The 22,055-nt window shown below is 42.3% G+C and overlaps 1 protein-coding gene across 7 annotated transcripts in view; it reads left to right on the top strand.

Moving 5' to 3' along the window:
* Window positions 1-1,519, top strand: part of Myo1b (myosin IB) — a 164,922-nt gene extending 163,403 nt beyond the window's left edge. For all 7 annotated transcript variants that reach the window (XM_021198945.2, XM_021198943.2, XM_021198942.2 and 4 more), the window contains one exon: window positions 232-1,519. In XM_021198945.2, the coding sequence (XP_021054604.1) occupies window positions 232-355 (124 nt within the window). In that variant the 3' untranslated portion in view covers window positions 356-1,519. The remainder of the gene's footprint in view (window positions 1-231) is intronic.
* The last annotated feature ends 20,536 nt before the right edge of the window (window positions 1,520-22,055 follow it).

Raw genomic sequence — 22,055 nt, 5'->3', positions numbered from 1 at the left:
CACCAAGTAATTACTGTCGGCTTATCTTACCCTACTGGGACATGGTGAGCTTCCTTTTCTTGCAGCTAGCTGCTGACATGTGGGAGCAAAATGCAGTCAGTTTTCGTCCAACGTGGGACGGAAAGGGTTAATAAGTACCCACCACAGTCAGTGTCTATTATAGAAAGGGAGAGCTAGTGTCCCTCCACTGCCACTTTTGTGTGTGCCTGAGTGTGTTTGGTTCTCTTCTAGGTTCCTGGTACAGTTCAGACAGGACAAAGTATGTGTGAAGTTTATTCAAGGCAACCAGAAAAACGGGAGCGTGCCGACCTGCAAGCGAAAGAACAACAGACTCCTTGAAGTGGCTGTCCCTTAAGTGAGGCTTCCTCTCCGCTCTCACGGACTTGTTTCCTCGTAACAGTGCAATTTGACTTTGTTTTATTTGGGGTTCACTGTATGTTTGGGATTTGCCAAAGGCTAACTGTTAGAGTCCTCTTGGCACAATTAAAAGTATTTGACTAATGAGTTTTAATTATCAGAATAGTTCATTCCTAAGTCCACATTCTGTCCTGGGCAGAAGTATAGAAATTAACAGTGTCTGTTTCCGTGGTTTATGTGTTTTCTCCTTAGTTACCTAGGCTTGTATACCGTAAACCCACATATTACCCATAAATCACTACATGTCAGCATAGGAGGGGGGCTTACAGTCAGTTATCAGATATTTATTGAATGCCTACTTTTTGCTGGGCACTGTGCTGAGCTTATTCGGAGATTTCTATTTTTAAAACTGTTGCCTTCTGGCTGATTTGTGCTGGCGAAGCAACAGCTAAGAAGGTTGAAGAGATTGGGGCAAATGAGACTATAAATGACGGCCACTGGTAGGAACCTGGTAGTGTGACATAAACACTCACTGATAAGTAGAGGTCCTGGGTGGATTGGAGATAGGTAATTGGGTAGGATTCTCCTGAGAGGTTTGGAGATAGATTATTGGGTAGAATTCCTCTAGCATTTTTTTTTAATAAATCTATTTGAAAAAGAGATAACCAACATTTAGACATACACATTTATTGGTTCAGATCTGTTTTCACTTTAGAAAAAGTAACTGAAGCAGGGCTATAGAATGCTTTGTTCCTGTTCCAGGGAAGCATGAGATAGGACCTTGGTTGTCCACAGTGTATCCACCCAGAGTCATTAGCTTTTGAAACTGCATGATAAGAAGAGGCTGAGAGCCATTCAGACTGGCAGATCTTCTCTTTGATGTGCAATAAAACATCCAAGATCACTTTTGAAAGTTTTATTTATAATATGCATTTTTTTTTGTATGAGAGAGCTGATTGGTACAAGGTGTGTATTTTAGTCAGATCAAAATTAAGTTAGAATTAGTTTTCAGGGCTTTTTGTTTTTTTCTTCAAAATTAACAATAAGGATTCATTTTGGAAACCACATTTTAAACTCTGGAATTAAATTGTTTCTTATTTGGGAGGAATATGTAAATACATTGGGGTTATGTTAATAATAAAATTGTTCTAATTTGGTGCCATTTGCTGGATCACAACTGTATTTTTGTATCTCAAGCTATTTTCATATGTTAGTGTCAAAGTGATGTGTCACAGAAAGGTTTTCCATTCAGATACTATATGGTCTCTGTGTTAACAGATTTCCACTGATCTTTTTGTACCACTATCAGTCAATGAAAAAATTCTCTGGGGATTTTCTTTTGATTTTTGTACTTAAAAAGAAAAAAAAAAGTTCTGATAAAGAAATTCTCAGAAGTCTTCGTGTTTATTGGTACAGGAAAGGGATATAATCATTTTTTACATTTCCTAAAGTAGGTAAATTCATAATTTCTGCTATAGGTAAATGAAAACTTAGGACTAATCACTGGTATTTTGAAAGCATATACTTACAGTTATCTAAATATACTTACAACAGTCAGAAAAAACCCTGGTCAGTACGAAAGGCTACCAACTGTCCATCTGTCAGACCACACCATCTGTCTGCTGAGTTTCTGCCTCCAAAGGTCAGCCTCTTTTGGTTGCTTCTGCGTCGTGTGGCGTGTTTGCTTCAAAGGAGAGTGTGTAATTGTGTCTTCCTCTCAGTTGACAGATGCCAAGCTCGTGTGCCCATGGACATGTTGCTCTTGCCTTCTAGCACAGTGGCTCAGTCCTTTCTCGTGAGGTGCCCCATACTGCCTTCTCCAGCTTCCGCTCATCGTCACCGAGTTGTTTCTTGAGTAGAACTCCAACTGCAGGGGGCCCATAGTATGAGTTGGCTTGGTAAATTTTCCCCACTACATTTCCAGATCGCTCACTGGGGTGCTTTGCAACAGCAGCATTTCCCAAAGGTGAACAGTTTCTATTTAGTCCTAAAAGCACTGTGAATGGGCTTGGAAGACCTTATTTACAGGGGAACTGGGGGATATTTTTGCATATGCCTTCTGTTACGTTGCTCTATCAAGTTCTCTTGGTCACAGAGCTCACTCTGAATGAACTGTGTGCCTTTGCGTGGTAGAAAACCCTTGCTTCCTTGCGTATGAAGGTGGAGAGTAATCTCCGTTCATGGGACGATGAAAGTGATTGATGAGAGTAAATATTCAGAACTTTTCCATTTAGAGTATTAACCCCTCGGTCCTGGGGTTAGACTGCTTCTCAAAGGAACCCTAACTCTTGAGAACCACCAAGGAAAATACTGGAGTCACCTTGAATCAATACAACTTTCTGTGTTTTAAAACCTTCTCCTGCCAAGCATAGTAGTGCACACACCTTTAATTCCAGCACTTTGAGGTAGAGGCCACTGGGTCCTCTGTGAGTGCGAGGCCAGCAGTGAGGTCCTGTTTCAAAACTTAAAAACCTCTATTGTCTGTGCAGAAGTCGGCACATCACTGTTACTGGGTCCTTTAGGAAATGTCACTGATCTCTGCATTGGAGAGAGAAAGTATGTTGTGGCACTCAAATTCTGAGACACCCTGGCCAGGCCACATAGCCCCAGCTTGTTCCTGCGCGTCACTCAGAAGTTTCTTCAGCCCTGAAGTGACTCCTGGGAGTTACCAAAAGATGTTGTGCTGAGAAAACAGTTACCCAAGGCATAGTTGCTACTGTGGGCAGTGGACTAATGGAGTTACTCTTTACAAATTGCTGCCAACAACTGTGTGAAGAAGGAATGTGGAGAGACATGGATGCGCTCTAGAACACTGATTCCTGTATATATTTCAGACTTTTAGAATGTCTCTGATTTATCTCCAGGGGTGGTGGTCTGTATTGTAAGAACAAAAGGTAGCCCAAGTGTTTTCATGAAGCATACCCTCATCACTGAGGGTTCTCCTGCAATCTAAGACAGTGAAGGATTTTACTTTCATATCATTTCAGTAGTGTGCTGATGTCTCTAAAGCTCATGGAAATGAATATTCTGATTATTAAAGCATTTAATCCCTTTTTAAATAATGGCTAAGATATTTCATAACTTTGGCGAAATTTCAGGTAACAAGTCTTCCACTTAGTGGAGGGCTTCGTGGCTTCCTTGTTGAGTCTCTTACGGGGTCTTAAGGTGTTCTGAGTGTTTAAACCTGTGTGTTTAAGTTGGATGTTACATTTTTGTAAATACTAGAGCATTCAATTCACTAATACAGGAATAGGCGAGTGGAAGGGAAGAGAAGGAAAGAACCAACCGTTTGGCTCTTCTGTCCTGGTGCAGTGCAGCTGTAAGTCATCAAGATTCTTTGAATTGCTGTTGCTTCTGCTTTGTTGCTGCCTCTGCATCTGATCCTAACCACTGTGTAACCCACCCTTCTGTCTCTCCCAGGAGGGAGGCATGAGTGAGTCAGCACTTCTTTCCGCTCTCAACAGCCAGGCAGTAGAAAGATGGCTTGTTTCAAGCACATTTCCTCCAGTCCTTGGAGGGTTCGCCTCTCTCCTTCCTGGTTTGAAGATCATTTCCAAATGATGTAGAATTAGTCACAATGTAGCATAAGCCATAATCATGCCTTCTCATTAACTTTTCCGCTGTTGTGGAGGCCAGATTCCCCTCAGCTCAGTTCCATAAAATGTCAGCAAAAAATAAACGAGTTTGGGTTTGGTTTGGTTTGGTTTTTCTTTGGGGTTTTTTGTTTGTTTGTTTGTTTGTTTGTTTTTTGTTTTTTGTTTTTTGCTTTTTTCCTTTTGGAGATGAGAGTTCTTCCACAATTAATAAATCGGGCATGTTAGTTTAAAGTAGTTCTTGGAATGCCTCACACAGAGAAAGGTATACATTGAAGTAACCACAACCTGTAACACACAGAACAGACTCTGGGATACAGCACCCAGAAACTTTACCCCAATCAAAATCCTCCACTGATGGAAATGTCGTCTTTTAATACTTTAAGCTTTCCCATTTTCAAGTGAGCTCTTGTAAGATCTCAACCTGACTGAGGTCTGCGCGTGCGTGCGTGCGTGCGTGCGTGCGTGCGTGTGTGCCCCAGTTTAACCTCCTGGCTGTTGTGAACATGAGTATGTGCACAGACCCCTGCTGACAGCTGGATCAGAAGGAACACCCGTTAGCTGCAGTGACACTCAAAGCTGATTGCTGAAGAATCTGCTCTGGGAAGGGGCTGCTGCACCTGGTTAGTGGCCATCTTTAATTCTGGCTCTGGTGATCCCTGCTTGTCCTTTGTGCTTTCTGATCATAAAAAGCTCCATTGCCTGGTCAGTATTATCCAATTAGATCCTCTGGCAAAGTCCCTAGTTAAGCATTTTCGTCAGTGTTCCTGTTGGCTGTTTTTCCTTTGTTTTGGTGAGGCCCTGGTCATGACAGCATGTCTGTGGTTACTTTTCTGTTGCCCGATCAGGGCCTTTTGGTGCACAAAGATTCTGTTTAATGGAGTCCTGATTACCAGCTAATTTCTCTCTGCCTAGAGTTTGGTTTCCTGTTTAAGAGACACTTGCCTGCCTAAGATTATCAATGTTTTCTCCTGTGACATTTAGGCCATCAGTCTGGTTAGAATTGATTTTTTTTAATGGTATAGACCATCAAGACTTGTGTTTGCTTTTCCTGCCACCCCCAGTGGATACCCAGCAGGCAGCACCTTTTGTTGAAAAGGCCACCCTACCCCATCTGTCTACATCCTTACATCTGTTGTTTTGTGTCCACATTGTCACTGTGTAATATAGTCCTTTAAAAGCAACGTTCATAACTCTTAGCCATCTTCAGTTGTTCTGACAGGAAAATGGATTAAAACTGACACGTATGCTAATTAAATGAACAAATCATGTACATAATTTCAAATATAGGAAATAGGAATTGTTCATCTTCTAAAATTATAAAAAGCCATAGGGAATTGGACATGGGAGTTCTCGGTGGGGAATATGAGGAAGATATTAACTGTTTCTGTGAAGTAAATGAACACCTTCTAGCTTCGTGTGATTTACTTATTTATTATATGTGTGGTCTCCCATTGACTCCGTATGGTCTGTCTGTAGAATTAATTGTCTCATTTTCAATTTTAGATAAGGTCTCCCCAAAATTACTGTCTTATATAAGTGTGCATGAATACTGTTTTTAGATTGAGCTATCTGCTTCGCTCTCTTAGGCTGAGTTCCTTTGGAAGTGAATAGTGAGAGACCTCGGAGGGTCTTTCTGATTCTTTTAATATTACAGTTGTTTTTCCTGGGCTTATAAATGAGAACAGATGGTTGCTGAAGTGAAATCCATATCTCTCTTTGGCTTTCCTACTAATCACACGTTTTAAAAATTAATTTAATTTTAAAAAAAATCTCTAAATTACGTCTCACTAATCACACAGGCCATTCTCTGCTTTGCAATTCTGAGCTCGCTATATTCAGAATTGCCTTGTAAAACTAACTGTGCATGCTGGGGTTTTCTGAACTTGAGAACTTACCTGACAGGGCAGGGGGTACCACAAGGGAAAATGAAGTAGGGTTGTAGTGTTTAAGGGCATATATGTCCTGTTTTCTTCAAGAGGGCAAATTATAATCAAAGGAGAGCATCAACCCTATTTATTTTATGTGTAACAATAACATTTAATTGCCTTAGGAAGTAATTGTAGGTCATATAGGAAATGTTTCATCAGTATACACTCATGCTGAAAAAAAGCCTAGTGGGGTTGGGTTGGCATTGACTAGCAGAAGGCAGCGTGCCCTCCGTGTTTTAGAAACTTGAAAGCCGTCCTTAACCAAGCTCACTGTGAACAGGCATTGTTCCTTAATAGGATGATGCCATTCTGGTACATCTTGATCCTAGCTCCTAGAACGAGATAGTGTGATTTTGAAGAAGAGTGATCATAGAGACTTATCACCCTCAGTAGAGCCCACCCGGGGACGGTGGGGCAAACGGGCCTAGAACCAGTACTCTCTGATGTGAGAAATTCCGTAAGTTTCTATACACATAAGGGATTTGCAAGTCTAAAGCACGTGCGCACACAGCTTAAACAGAAGTAAAAGAGCTCTCGCAAGCGTTGTGAAGTGTTTAGGAAACCGTAAGTAGAGAGAAGAAGGAAGATGTTCCTAAGCATTTTTGCTGGATTGTGCCTTTGCGCCTTGTAGCTTTGCACGCCTCTGGAGGTGGAAGTTCTCGCTGTGTGATATTATTATGGGCAGATGAATGCAGAGATCAAAACAAAAGTTGGCAATAATTGGAATATGCTGTTGGCAGTGCTTTCCCGGGCCCGTTGGAACAGCTGTCTTTATTTCCTAGCGCAAATTAGGGTTGGCCCTGAAAAGAGAGATCCGGTAAGATGCCGTGAAAAGTGCTTGAGAGTTACTGCTGAAACACTGGAGAGGCGGAAATCCACCCACCGATGTATTCTTTCCACTAGGAAAAATATCCACAGATGACTATGCCATGTGTGCCCTCTTGAACTGTCCCCAAACCACACCAGGCACTCAGGCAGAGCCTGTCCGAAAGAATTTGTAAGATGTAGACATGCCATTCACATCTCTGTCTAAGGGACCATTTCTGTTGGAGCACTTATGTTAAGTCATGTTAGACAGATGGGGGGGGGGGACCTCTCACCTCCCAAAACAAACCCATCTTTATATATACAGTTGTGAGATAACCATTTAGGCATTTCATTGTTTTCTGCCACGACATGGTACATTCTAGTAATGACTTTAGATGTATGAAGAGATTTAAATTCTATTTTAGTGGAATTAAATAACTTATTTTCCATCCACTCTTTTTGTGGAGTGAAGAAATTGCTTTTAGAAATCAAATCCCTGGGGCTGGAGAGATAGCTCAGTGGTTAAGAGCACTGTCTGCTCTTCTAGAGGTCCGGAGTTCAATTCCCAGCAACCACATAGTGGCTCACAACCATCTGTAATGGGAACTAATGTCCTCTTCTGGTATGTCTGAAGGCAGCTACAGTGTACTCATGTAAATAAAATAAGTAATTCTTTGAAAGGAAGGAAGGAAGGAAGGAAGGAAGGAAGGAAGGAAGGAAGGAAGGAAGGAAAGAAAGAAAGAAAGAAAGAAAGAAAGAAAGAAAGAAAGAAANAAGGAAGGAAGGAAGGAAGGAAGGAAGGAAGGAAGGAAGGAAAGAAAGAAAGAAAGAAAGAAAGAAAGAAAGAAAGAAAGAAAGAAAGAAAGAAAGATCAAATCCCTGAATGAGATATTTTGTTGTATCTTGGATTTCACTTCAACCGGTCGTAGCAAGTCTGCCATTGCCAAGATTGCGTGTTTATGGTAGAAATTCTCCTCTCATCAATGAAGGCACATTGGGGCAAGACAACGCTTCTATCTTGATTCAGCATATGGATGAAAAAAAAAAAAAAAAAAAAGTCTAGTGACTGAGAACAGTTTAAACTGTTAACTGAAAAACATCTCTCTTGTATTTATTGTGTTTCAGTCAGGTGTGGTGGCACACCCCTGTAACCCCAGTACTTCAGAGGCTGAGGCATGAGGATGCCCCATGAGTTCAAGGCCAGCTTGGCTACATGGTAAATGTGAGGCCAACCTGGACTGCCAAGACCCTGTCTCACAACCAAAACAGTACAGTGAAGCGCTCTTCCAAAGGACTGAAGTTCCCAGGACCTGTATGTGGCTCAGCACCCGGTAACTTCAGCTCCAGTGGAACCAGCATCCTTTTCTGGACTCCATGAGCACCTGTACTCAAGTGTGCATATCCATACAAATACACATAATTTAAAAAAAATATATCTTAAAACACCCAGACAAGACTCACTTGTAGTATCAAGAACGCTAGTGAAACGGAATACTGAAGACTTGCACCTATGCGGATCATGCTGAATATTTTTAGTAGAAAATACCATTAAATTTTCTTCATGAACGCATGTATGATAATACTTATGCTCTTAGCATTTTGTGCTAAGAACATAAGCCAGGCACACATATGTGTAGACACATGCACATATCCTCTTTTAAGAAAAGATCTTTTTCTATACCATAGGCTTGGAACTTTATGGTGATCCTCCTGCCTCAGCTTCTCAAATGCGGGGGTTAGAAGGATTAGTGACCTTCCGATCCTAGCCATATTTGTCTAAGTTCAAGACTGAAGTACACTTGAATTCACATTTAAATATGGAGGGGAATGGTGTTACAAGTGTTTTCAAGCACTATTTAAGGTACTCATTAGACAGTGTGGAACATGTGAACTCAAAAGATACCCAGGAAACACCTGTGTTTTACAATCCTTTCATTTAACAGAGAAGAAAAACTGAGGCCCAGAGGTACTGGCTAGCTGCTGGGGCTTGTTGGGTTCTGGCAAGACTAAACTGGTTTTATTCCACTCTTAGAATCCCATAGACGATAAGGAAAAGTAGTTGTTCCTACTCACACTTGTAAGGGTTCATTCTGAATTCACAGTGCGTGGTTGAATGGAACATTAGCCCACTGTAGCATGTGGCTCTGGCGGGCCTTGCCCTTCTCCCCAGTTCCCTCTGCCTTGCTAAAAACCTTTACATTGCATTCCTAACGCTAGCCCCCAAGGTCGCTTTCCTTTTTTGGCCACTTCCTCCCCCTGAGGCTGACTATCCAAGGTCCAGCTATCCAAAGTATTGAACTCCAGCAAGCAAAAGTGCCTAATTAACCTAATTAACGTGCCCAATTAAATCCAACACTTTATCCTAATATGGGTTTCCTTTTACCTTTATAAACTGCCATTTTCCTGTTGACCACATCTGACTCCTCTATCCAAAGAGAGCCCTTTGTCCCCTCTCCAAGGCAAATACCCCCTCTCCCTTGAACCCTTCCCCTTCCCCCACGTCCTGTCTCCTGCCTTATTCCTTATTCCTTGCCTTCTGTCCCTCTAGGGCAAACAAATCCCCTTTCTGCTGGAACTTGGTCTTGGGCCCTGAGCCTATACCACTTCTTTTCCATGTTGATGGGAGGAGCTGCCACACAATACAGGCCCAGGAGAAGTGGGACCCAATGTGGAAACAAAAACTGCAATTCTAGAATGGGGCAATGACTCAACGAACCCTTCTCTGATTCTAACTCTCTGTCCTTCCTGATCTCTCCAGGCCTCATCTGTTCTTATCCAAGTGTCCTGGCTGGGTTTTATGCCATCTTTACACAAGCCAGAGTCATCAGACAGAAGGGGGCCTCAAGCCTGTTGGCAAGCCTGGGTGGGGGGAGGCATTTTCTTAATTCAAGATTTATGAGTGAGGGTTAGAACCAAGCTTGGGCTGGTGGTCTTGGGTTCGATAAGAAAGCAGGCTGAGCAAGCCATGTGGAGGAAGCCAGTAAGCAGCACCCCTTCATGGCCTCTGTATCAGCTCCTGTTTTGAATTCTTCCTGTCCTGCCTTTCTTCCATGAAGAACAGTAGAAATGGAAACCCTTCCTTCCCTAACTTGCTTCTGGTCATGGTGTCTTTGTGCAGCAATAGTAACCCTAACTATGACACCAATACACTATTCCCAAAAAGCAATCTAGAAATCAACTACCCTCCCCTCTCTCCAGATTGCTTTTCACGGTAGCTGTTTAAGGGACGAGCCTGTTCCTGTGGACCACCCCTCCCTCTGCCAGAATGTGGGCAAATCAAGGGTGGCCATCTGACTTCCTTTCCTTGAGCCTGGCAAATGTTTTGAAATGCACATTTCTTTAGAATGCAAGTTTTCCGTAAATGGTCAGGCAGAAGGAAAGACAGACCAGACATGGGAACAAGCAACTTTAAGATAGCATGGGCTTTTAGTATTTTGTGGGGGAGGTCCTACACAGGACCATCCTTGTAAGAATCAGCCCCATATTACGAGCTGGGAGAGTTTCAGAACACAATATGGGGGCAGAGTGTTGAAGAGTGTCCTTTGGACTGGAGATTGTCCATTGCCAGGAGTGGACAAAGAATGGTGAGCAGCGAGGGAAAGAAGGGCAGGATAGATCAATGCCTCTCAAGTCCAGCCCTTAGTGGGTCAGCAGAGAACAGAACCTAGGAAACGAGTCTGGAATGGGGAATACTCTAGTTTTAGGAAACCTCCACCTTTGAACCAACATGGAGAAACTTCTCAAAATGTGGCCATCATTAACAATCTGCCTTCAAAAAAAAGTGAGATTCCTCCCCCTCCCTCGCTCCCCCAATTTTTGTTCTTTTGCTCTTCCAGAAGTTTTCTCTAAGCTAATAAGATGGCACCTTATCTAAGACAATATTTTAGTATCGTATTAGTCTGCATACACACCCATTTCAGAACCACATTTGTGCCTCTATTTCTAGAGGCTCTGACAAGTCCATTTCCACCTAGGAAAGAAGTAACAAACAGAACAAATAGCACTCAAAGAAATGGCAAGCTTTTCACTCAACCAAGTCTGATGTTAGCACATGCAATCCCAACATTTGAGAGGTTCAGGCAGGAAGATCCGGGGGTCAGTTCATCTTGGTCTAAGTGAGAAGTTGGAACCCGGTATGATTGCTCGTGACTTCAACCCCGGCACTTAGAAGGCAGAAGCAAGTGGATCTCTGTGAGTTTTGAGGCCAGCCTGCTCTATGGAGTAAGTTCCAGTGCAGCTGGGGTTACGTAGAGAAACCCTGTCTCAAAACAACAACAAAAGAAAATAGAAGCTGTGTGATAAAAAGAAAAGAAACAAAAGGCATATTGGTATTATGTCCTGGAGGGTAGATCTTGATGAAGAGTGCATTTGATATGTAGCACATGTATTTACATTCTCATGTGCTCATAGGCTATTACTTTAGTATGTTACAGGAAAAAATGTTAATACGACCAGGTGTGGCTACTACACAAAACTGGCTACCCCCCCCCCTTGCAAACGTTTTTCAGCAACCAAGGTTTGAAGTGGAAAGGTAAAAGTTTTAGTATGTTAAGCGTGTTGTTCAGCACTTGATGTGAATGGCAGCTTATGGATAGACAGGTGGGCAGGCTGTCCCCTAAGCTACAAATAGTTCTTGAAGCTACATGCTGGTGCTGTGGACCTCCAAGAGAAAGACTGGCATCTACAGCTTCCTCTGTGCCTTACTTCAAGTTTGTAAGGGAGCCATTTTCTCCACTCACTTTTGGAGCTTAGGGATCAGAGGTGGGAGAAGCTTGGGTGTGGCAACTCATCCTGTTTAACCTGGGAGCTTACCTTGCTAGAGGAAGGGTTTTCTCGACTTAGCAGCCCCTTTCATAAGATTGCCCTCAGTGAGCCGGGTGTGGTGGCATACGCCTTTAATCCCAGCACTTGGGAGGCAGAGGCAGGTGGATTTCTGAGTTTGAGGCCAGCCTGGTCTACAAAGTGAGTTCCAGGACAGCCAGAGCTACATAGAGAAATCCCGTCTTGAAAAACCAAAAAAAAAAAAAAAAAAAAAGATTGCCCTCAGCGACATGCCTTTAAACAGCCGTGTGCCTTTTATTCTTTAGCCGCATTACTGTTTCTCTAATGGTTTAGTTGGTTTTGCAAAATTAAAAGAATCCAGAATTGTGTAGCCTTTCACCTTTGGAACAGGCAGATCTGAGCTTCATCTAATCAGGATGTCCTGGAGATATTTGTATAACTGTGTTGCAACATGTCGCTGCCCTTTTGGATTCCTTTTCTAAAACAACACATCCTGTCCCTCTGATATTACAACTCAGGTTATGAATATTTTAAGAACCAGGAAAAAAAAAAAAAAGCCCTCCATGGTAACAGATGGGCACACACCGAACTCAACTAGGAAAAGCCAGGAGGCTGACCCCTTGAGGGGGACATCACTTCTTCCCAGAAATCTGGGAACTGGAAGCTTCCTTTGGGAACTGGAAGCTTCCTTTCCTCACCAGGAAGTACTGGAGGTTCTCCACCAAGTAGCCCCGGTGGCTGTAGGCAGTTCTGACAAGTTGACGGGAATATGGGTGAGAGATCGGAGATCTGATGGCATGGTGCAAATGGGAAGTGAGCACGTGGTGTGAGCAGGTAAGCAGGGCTGAGGGCAACTGCATGCCTGGAGAGGAGGAGGAGGAGGAGGAGGAGGAGGAGGAGGAGGAAGCAGAGAGGCAAAGGCTCTGCCACTTGGATGCCTTCGCACAGTAGCTAATTAATAAACAGACCAACTACATCCCTATGTTGATTCTTCCAATTTGTGTTTTAGAACTCAATAAAAATGACTTGTCTAAACTATGAAGCTGACCTCAGACAGTTGACCCTCTTAAATCACGAAGCACCCTGTGTATTTGCATGAGCCTGCATCCCTCCAGTCCCCGCCATCCCCTCCAGTGAAGTGCACAGGACAATATGGGCTCCCAGTCTCCTCACCCCACCCATAGGCTTGGCCACTAGGGTCACTAGGGTCAGCCTCCCCAGTCACCTTCTCTCATCACCTTCTCAGGAGATGTAAATATTTTTTTTATAATATTTTGGCAAAAAGAAAAAAAAATGCTAGTGGTGAAGTGACTCCTTTCAAGCATTTAGCTGACTTTAAATGTGTACACCTTTACTAAGATTCTTCTCTTCAATTTTCCTATCATAGGGACTGGGCATATAGTGACGAATTGAGTTAAGAATAGATTCAATTATCTCTACTAAATAAAAAAAAATAGCATTTTCATTGACAGCAGACATCATAGAAAGCATACAGTCAACCTCTAAAACCCTTGGAAATACATAAACTATCCCATCTCTTTATAATTTTCTAGTTAAAACTCTGAAGCTCTGGAGTAGGAACACTTTGCTGTTTTTGCTGACTTAGGGACAGGGCCTCATGTTAAAGAAGTATTCTATCCTAAGTTACAGGCAGAGCCCTCATTTAACTAGTCCTTACATATTAGATTATTTTTCTCTCTGTGTGGCTAATTTTATAGTAGTATTATTGCCAGCCTTCTGCCACAGCAAACATGGGACCGGTCAGCCACACAGATCTACTCTGGGGATGTGTATAAGAACCCGGTAATCTTTTAAAAGCTTTTCTGGGATTCTTGGTCTCCAGCGACGCATTATGTTTTCTTTTGAAATACAGTTTATCTGTGTAGTGAGAAAAGATTTCCACACAAGCAAAACCCGATTAAGTGTTGAGTGAGGCCTCACACAGTGAGAGCAGCCAGGTCTTTAAAAATAAACATCTACTCAGGTACCTGCCAATCTTACCAAGAGCAAGAACTTGGCTATGACCCTGCAGCACGCTAGGGAGCCTCCTGCAGTTCGGAGGCTGCCTGTCTATCCTGGCACCTCTGCTAATGTGGGAGATTGTCCACCATAAAGTGGGGAAGCCTTTCAACCAGCCACATGGATCCTGTAGAAGATTCAAAGGCACATTGTAAGAACTCCCCCGCAAATCATATTTGCTGAGTCATGTACACCTATCACCCTAGCGCTCAAGAAACTGAGGGAGGGAAGTTTTGAGTTCTAGGCCACCCTGTGCGACAGAGGAAGAGTGAAAACAAAACAAATGAACACATCATAGTGCTCATAGAAAATACCTCATTTTCATCCCCTCTCTCAGTTGTTGCATTCATTCACCCATCAAACGTCGCAGTAAGGATGATTACACAAAGTGCATAGTAGTGCCTTCACAAATGTGGAAAAACTCCTGAAAAAGAAATCTCTGCATCGTGCACAAAATACACATACATGCTACAAATATCAGTGACTCTAGGTTGGACTTCAATATAAATGCTCTCTGTTTACTGTCATCTCTTATACAGTTAGGAGCATAGTCAAAACAAGGCTATCATTTAAGATGATAAAAGAGAGCTAGCCATGTACATTCACGCAGACGTTTTAAAGTATTTCTTAATTTGTGTCAATCTTGCTTAAATTAACATTTTCTTTCTTTTTTTTTTTAAAGATTTATTTTTTTTTTTTATTTAATGTATGTGAGTACGCTGCCGCTGTTTTCAGACACACCAGAAGAGGGCATCAGATCCCATTACAGATGGTTGTGAGCCACCATGTGGTTGCAGGGAATTGAACTCGGGTCCACTAGATGAGCAGTCAGTGCTCTTAACCACTGAACTATCTCTCCAGCCCTTAAATTAACATTTTCAAGTGTGTTCCCTGCAAAGACAAACAGTTTTTATTTGGGTCTTGGTGTCATTGCTAAGAGCACCAGAACACCCACCGGTCAATGTAAAACGCAGCTCTGCTTCAAATGGAACGAGAGGATCATCTGTTCTTGAGCCAAATATAAGTGACCAGAAGAACCTAGGAACATGGATTCAGGCTACCCCAAATACCATGTTAAAACACAGAAATTGTTTTGTGAAGTTTTTATAATTATAGAACAAGAAAATTTCATGAATCAAGGTGTTTCATATATTACTGGAAACCTCACACAGGTTACATACAGTGAAGTGGGAGACCTTGGGTATAGGCCTCAGATGTTATCTATTGTGGTCTTTGCTTTAGGGTTGGTAAAAGCTAGTGGTCTGTTTTAAGTTAATGTATCCCAAAAGGATCTCCCAAATAGCCACACAATGCTGGGTCACACACAGAGATGAATGGCTCTTGAGGAAATGAAAGATAGCCAAGATAATTTGCCTTTGGATGCAATATGCCACCTCTCTACATCATGAAGTTCTATTAGTCAATTGACCTTGTAGAAGAATCTTTTAACAAATATTATACAACCATGTGGATTATATAAAAGACAATGTGTCTACGAAATGTGGAAGAACCAAGGTATCAAGCAAGCTCTTGCTCTCTACTATGCAAACAGGTGCTGTTCTGAACCTTTATCTCATATGTGATTTATAGATTGATGGATAGATGGATGGACAGACGGGCAGACATACAGAAGACAGGTGGATAGAACAGTAGATAGATAGAAAGATAGATAGTAGATAGATAGATGATAGATTATTTTCATGTTTATTTTTTAGCTTTTTGAGGTGGTGTATCACTAGTTAGCCAAGGCTAGGAACTCCTGATCCTTTGCCTCCACCCGAGACTGCTGGGATGCTGATAAACCTCTCCATGCCTGGCTCATATAGACTCTTTTAAAGAGGCCTATGTGGTGACTTGGGAAACACAATATTAGAACAGCTTGAATGTCATTAAATGCTCCTTCCCTTTAGAAAAGAACTTACCATGGTCTTGTTTTTAGGTAACCAACATTACCAGTGTGTTTTTAGGGTTCAATTACTAACTGCCCTGGAAGTCTGATACTTTGGTAAGGAGAGGTGACCCTGGAATCCTCTAGATCACTGTTTTTGCATCTTTTATTGAATGGGTGCCTGGGCATTGAGACTCACACAGCCTATGTCTCTTCAGAACCTGAGCCTGAATTAGAAGTTTGTGCTCAGGGCAAGGGCTAGGATGGATTCAGCTGGAAAATACTGGCAGGCTTTTCTCTCTATACCAACATATTTATGTCAGCCCTCTAGGGACAATGTCACACAATCATGGAGTCTGGTGTCTGTGGAATGCAGCACATGGGTGCTCATGAAAGGGTTGTAGTCTGTGAAGAAAGGGAGCCTGGGACAAGCATTGTCTCCTTCCCAGAGCTGTAGGTCTGATAAGGAGTTTCAGAGCAGAAACATCAAGATCACTGGGGAGTGGGAGGGGACTAGGGGCCAGATATCATTGGTCACATGTAGGGAGTTGTTTGCAGCTGGATTCTGCTTGAAAGTGACTGCTGGTAGTCTCATGAGACGGCCTGTGACAAGTTGTATAATAAAAATGTTAAAAATAGAGTATTTATTCCTTGAAAAAGCTGTTCCCACAATGCAGTGAGCTGGGAAAATTGCTGAAGTTTTTGAACACCAAGTGCTGATCTTCTGCCCTTAGAACCCACATTACCCAGAGGCCTTTTCACCTTAGGTTTTGTTTTCCTGAACTACTCAAGCTCCAACCAGCCCTTAAAAATGACAGGACAAAGCAAAGCACACCCCTATTCCAACCCCCAAGTAAGTTTTCATTTCTGAAGAAAAGTTCAAAGTCCAAATAAAGTGTCATTATTATAAGAAATTTATAGCCAGTGACTTTTTTCACAAAATTTTGTCCTACTGATACTATATCCAGTATAATAAATATAACATATATTATTAATAAAATACAAATCATATGTGTAATTAGACTTTTATTAGTAGCCAGATTAAAAAATAATCAAGTGCAATCAGTTATATTTAATACTTTTACTTGACAACTATCAAAAAAAACCCCTTAGTTTAACATGGAATGAATATAAAAATTGAAGTGCTTAATGCTCTTTTTCTGGCATCAAGTGTTCAAATTTTGTTTGTTAGCTGAGTATGGAGGACATGCTATTGAAAGGCTGAAGCAAGAGGATGCTTTGAGCCCAGGGGACTGAGACACACCTGAGCAACAAATTGAAACTATTTTTAAAAAAATGTAACTGTATTTTATATTCTTAAAGCCAGTCTCAACTAACCTGACCCAGTTGCCTCATGTGGCTATTAGACATCATGACTATATTATAGTAACATCTGAATTGAGAAATTGTTTTCTACCCAAATTTGAGAAAAAAAAATGTTTTCTACCTAAAAATATGTAAATATCTGGGGCTTGAGAGGTGGCTCAGTGATTTATAGTGCTTGCTGCATGAGCACGAGGCCACGAATTTGAACCCCAGTGAGCCCATAACCCCTTCACCATTGCCCTGAAGACAGAAGATCCCTGGGGCTTGCTGCCTGTCAACAAAGATGCAAATGCTTAGTCCAGGTTCATGGAGAGACTCTGCCTCAAAAACAGGAAGGCAGAGGGTGACCCAGCACACCTGACACCCTTCTCTGGCATCCGCACATGAGCATAGGCATGCCCACCTGTACAGATAGGTACTGTTGTGCCAGAAAACATTTGTGAACCCCAAAAGACCACCAAGGAGCAGAACCCCATGCAATCGCATCAGGGTCTCTTTATTCAAGCTTGAGCTTGGGCTCCCTGTCAACCCTGACACAGCAGGAAGGTAGAGAGAGCCCTGAGCCTGGTGTTAGGAGAGAAGGGGATGGTACGCATCTGATTGGGGGCTGGTGCTGGGAGCCAAACCATAAACTTACCTTCTGTTTTCCTCCTGGTTGGTAGTTGTTAGGGAGTGAAGTGTCAGGGACGGGCTTGCAACCTGGGGGTGCAGATTTGTTGGGAAATAATTTGGAAACTGGTGCTAGATACAGGTTTTTGTTTTGGGGCGGGGGCGGAGGGGGAGCCTGGAAACGGGTGCTGTTAGATACAGATCTTGGGGTGCCGACCTGCTAGTTAACTTGAGTTCAACTTTAGGTCAGACTCTTTAAGATGGAGTCTGAACCCAAAAGAGATGGTCTCTCAGTACAGCTGTGAGAGATAGAGAAAGGATTTTTAAATTAAAAATTAAAAAATAAATGAGTACCATGCTTGATGATGCTGAGTGCCATGTGTGGGCTAGTGGTCCTGAGTGTTTTTACTGCTGGGGCGCCACCAGAGTCCTCTGTGTTATTTTTATAATTTTTTCACAATAATATTTTATTGATTCTTTGGGTATTTTTCCTTGTACAGCCCTTCACACTCACCTTGTCTGCACACTTACATGTTTGCACCGCCCCTTTGTGACCTACCCCCAACAACTACAACAACAACAACAACAACAACAACAACAGCAACAGCTCATTTTGAATTGTCCATACACTCACTGGGGTATAGTCAAAATCCCAGTGGCCCAACCCCCAAAAGAAAATTCTCCACGTGCACTTCAACCAGAAGCTATCTACTGTAGAGAGCTACACTTCAGCATTCTTATCACTATTTTTAAGAGTTCTCTTTGGTGGCTTCCTGTTTAGGCTGTTACTTTTGTGGGGATCTGGAATAGGGGTTGAGGATGTCACAGAAGCCTCCTGTGTCCCTCTTCCTCAGCTGTGCATCTACAGTCATCCATATCACGGCCAAAGTGGATTCCTTGCTCTGTACAGTCAGCAGGAGCTCAGGTCATGCCCTTCCTCATTGTTGCTGGTGACAACACGGACCACAAACATGGCAGCTGAGTCTGTGTATGTGTAATTTTTAAAGAGAGTTTATTTAGCATTCTGAAATTGTTTCAAGTGAAAACAGTTCAAGATATAAATATTTCAAAAAAGAGATAAAAAGATATGAAGATACTATTGAGATGATATATTAAATACTGAAGATAATCAAAGAAGATAAATTATTGAATAATTTAAGAAATTTCCTTTGAAAGCAATATTGAAAAGTCATCTATCCTGAAAATATTGGCCTGGACTAGCCAACCAAGCAAATTCTAGAAAAGTATCAACAAAAAAGAAAAAGGAGAAGGAAAAGGGGAAAAGAGGAAAGAAGCTGGCTTAGTTAGGATTTTATTGCTGTGAACAGACACCATAACCAAGGCAAATCTTATAAAGAAGAGCTTATACTTGGGACTGGCATACAGGGTCAGAGGTTCAATCCATTATCATCAAGATGGGAACATGGTGGCATCAAGGCAGGCATGGTGCAGGAGGATGGTACAGGCAGCTAGGTAAAGATCTTAAAGCCCGCACATACAGTGACATACCTACTCCAACAAAGCCACACCTCCAAATAGTGTCACTCCCTGGACCAAGCATATTCAAACCATGACATTCCACTCCCTGGCCCCCATAGTCTTATTCAAACACATAAGTCTATGGGGGTCACATCTAGCCATAGCATAATAAAAGTGTACATTTAGTTTAAATTCCAAAGTCTCCAAAGTCTATAGTAGTAGCAACAATGTTAAAATTCAAAAGTTCAAAGTCTCTTCTGAGATCCATCCAATCAATTAACTGTGATCCCCAAAGCAAGACAGGAAACCAGCTGGGCAAACTCCAAACTGCATCACTATGTCTGATGTCAAAGCAGTTTTCAGATCTCCAACTCCTTCTTCATTTTTGTTGACTACAACAAATTTCTTTTCCTTATTGGTTCCACTCCATGTTAGCAGTATTCCTTAGGAAATAGCCTATGGCTCTAGCATATCGAAAATCTTGGGGTCTCCAAGGCAGCTTCAGTGTTACAGCTTCTTGTTTCAATGTTTGGAATCCACACATGATCTTCTGGGCTCCTCCAAAGGGATGGCCTCAATTCTCCAGCTCTGCCCTCTGTAGCACTCTAAGCTCAGCTTCATCCATTCTTCTGCCAGTGCTATTCTTAGTGATCATCCCATGGTACTGGCATCTCCTAATTGCAGTCTTTCACTGCAACTAGGCTTCAGTCTTCATGGTGCCAAGCCTCAAGTCCTTTGCATGACCCCTTTAGTCCTGGGTCATCAACTACAACTGAGGCTGCACCTTCACCAATGGCCTTCCATGGCCTCTCACAGTGTCAACCCTCAGCTGCTCTTCATGACCCCTTTATGCCTTCAAAACCAGTACCACCTAGATGACTCTTTCAAATAATAACCAAGTACAGCTGCAGCACGAAGTACAACCTTGGCTATCTCTGGAACACAGCTTCTTTGTGCTCTCAGAAAACACTTCCCAGAAGATTTCACCTCAGTGATGCTGGTCTCTTAATCACAGCTAATATCTTAGCGCCAGCTAACCAGCATCAATTGTCCCAGTAGTTGCTTTTATTTTTCACTCTAAAACCATAGCCACATGGTGCAGAGGAGCTGAGAGTTCTACATCTTTATCTGAAGAATGCTAATGTAGACTGACTTCCAAGCAGCTAGGATGAGGGTCTTAAAACCAATACCCACAGTGACACACTTAATCCAACAAGACCATCCCTCCAAATAGTGCCACTCCCTGGACCAAGCATGTTCAAACCATGACAAAGGAGGAGGAAAAGAGGATGAGAGATGGCTCAGTGGTTAAAGGCACTGCCTGCTCTTCCAAAGGTCCTGAGTTCCATTCCCAGCAACCACATGGTGGCTCATATGTAATAAGATTCGATGCCCTCTTCTAGTGTGTCTAAAGACAGCAACAGTGTACTCACATACAATAAATAAACAAACAAACAAACAAATAAATAAATCTTAAAATAAAGAAGAGGGTGAGAAAAAGGAGGAGGCAGCTCCTTACATGAATAAAAGACAGGAGTGCTTGATTTTTACGAAAACGCAAATCAGATTGCTCTGCTCTTGTTTTGATTGCTGTGCCATACCCAGCATGGCTCCAGGGATGGAGCTCATCAGAGCAGCAAGGGAATAATGAAAGGACAGACACACAGAAATGCTGAGATCTGGTAGACTAGGCTCTCTGATGGAGAAACTGCAGCACTGAAAGGCGGCTCCATGTAACTTGCTGTTCATAGTGGACCACAGGCAGGGCTTATGGCGCACAGCTGAGCAAGAGGCAAGGTTAGTTGATCTCACTAGGAGTGGTACTGTAGGGCAGTCTGCAGGCTATAAATATGTGGAAGGAGAAAGCAGTCGTAGACATTTTCTGAGCATAGTTCCCATCCCTCTGAACCTCACCCTGGAGAGAAAGCTTTGCCATTTTGTTAGGTCTGAGGTTATGAGGCCCTTGTCATGGCTGTACCTATGTAAACAGCATACTTTCACTCAGGACCTGTGATTTCTCGGCTCTCCACATTGCTGGCTCATGCAACCTTGACAGATGTTCTACTACTGATCTACATCCCCAACCTGATGACCTCTTTGGCCACTAAGGCCTCATGCAGATAAACCATGGAGTAATGTAGTTAAGATCCTCAAGGAAACAAGTGTGAAGGGAAGATTTTATATCTAGCATAATGGGCACAGATGGCTCAGGGGGTGCTGGTTCCATGAACCCTTTCAGGGTCACTTAGATGTGAGGAGGTGTGGGGTCATGTTAAGGTACACTAAAGGACATCGGGGAATGGTGAAATACAGATTTGTGACTTAGGAAGTTTAATAATGCACCACATGTATTTTAAGTGGTTCCCTGTATTAGCATTTTATTTTACTATGAGATTAAAAGGAAAAGATGGCGGGGGGGGGGGGAAGCAAAACAATCAAAACAGTTAGTAAAGTTTTCCATAACTGCTTGATTTGGGAAGACAGTACTCACAGGGGTTATTTGACATAACAAAACTCACATCTCAGAGACTTTGGGTTAAGTTTCCTCCCATCTGTGGCAAGACCTTTCATGAGTGGTAGGCTTATTTTTAAACAGCAAGTAAACAAAGCAGCCATAAACTTGGTCCTTTGTCCTCACAGAAGCGGCGAGAAAACACACTTAAGTGATTTCCTGTGCAAAGATGTTGCTTAGCAGTACGTAAACCATCTTCATAATGTATCAGGACAATAAATGCCCATGAATCAATTAAGCAGCCTGACAAAATAGACCATTGCATCGTTTATACTGTCTGCTAAATCCTATCACCCAGGTGCACTCTTGTAGGCATGTTAATGCTAGCCTTGTCAATACTTGGAGATGGTGCCTTGAGTTCTGAAGACTCTTAATAAAGGCTTGGTTCTTTTGTTTTGTTTTGTCTTTAAGTCAGGGTGAATATATTAGCTGGGGGACACACACAAGTGTGTGAAGGGCCAAACCCTGATCGACATGCTGCTCATAGCTACAGAGCATGAAGGTCTTAATCAAGAGTGTCCCCAAGTCTGTTTGTTAAATTTTCTTCATCATCATAACTTTGAATAACTGATAACTAACAAGGTTTTGTCTGCAACCCATTCTCCAGATACATATTGTAATGGCTTACCAAAAACTCCCCTAGCATGGTGGACAAGCATTTCAGATGTTTGTCCCAGAACAAATTCCTTTTTCCCACCTCCACAAATGTTCTCCACCCACAGCTTTCCCATCTCAATGAATAGTTCCTTGTT

The sequence above is a fragment of the Mus pahari genome, chromosome 5, assembly GCF_900095145.1.
Source record: "Mus pahari chromosome 5, PAHARI_EIJ_v1.1, whole genome shotgun sequence".
Lineage (NCBI taxonomy): Eukaryota > Metazoa > Chordata > Mammalia > Rodentia > Muridae > Mus > Mus pahari.
The sequence above is the reverse complement of the archived record's forward strand: the minus strand, read 5'-3'. Positions and strand labels throughout refer to the sequence as shown.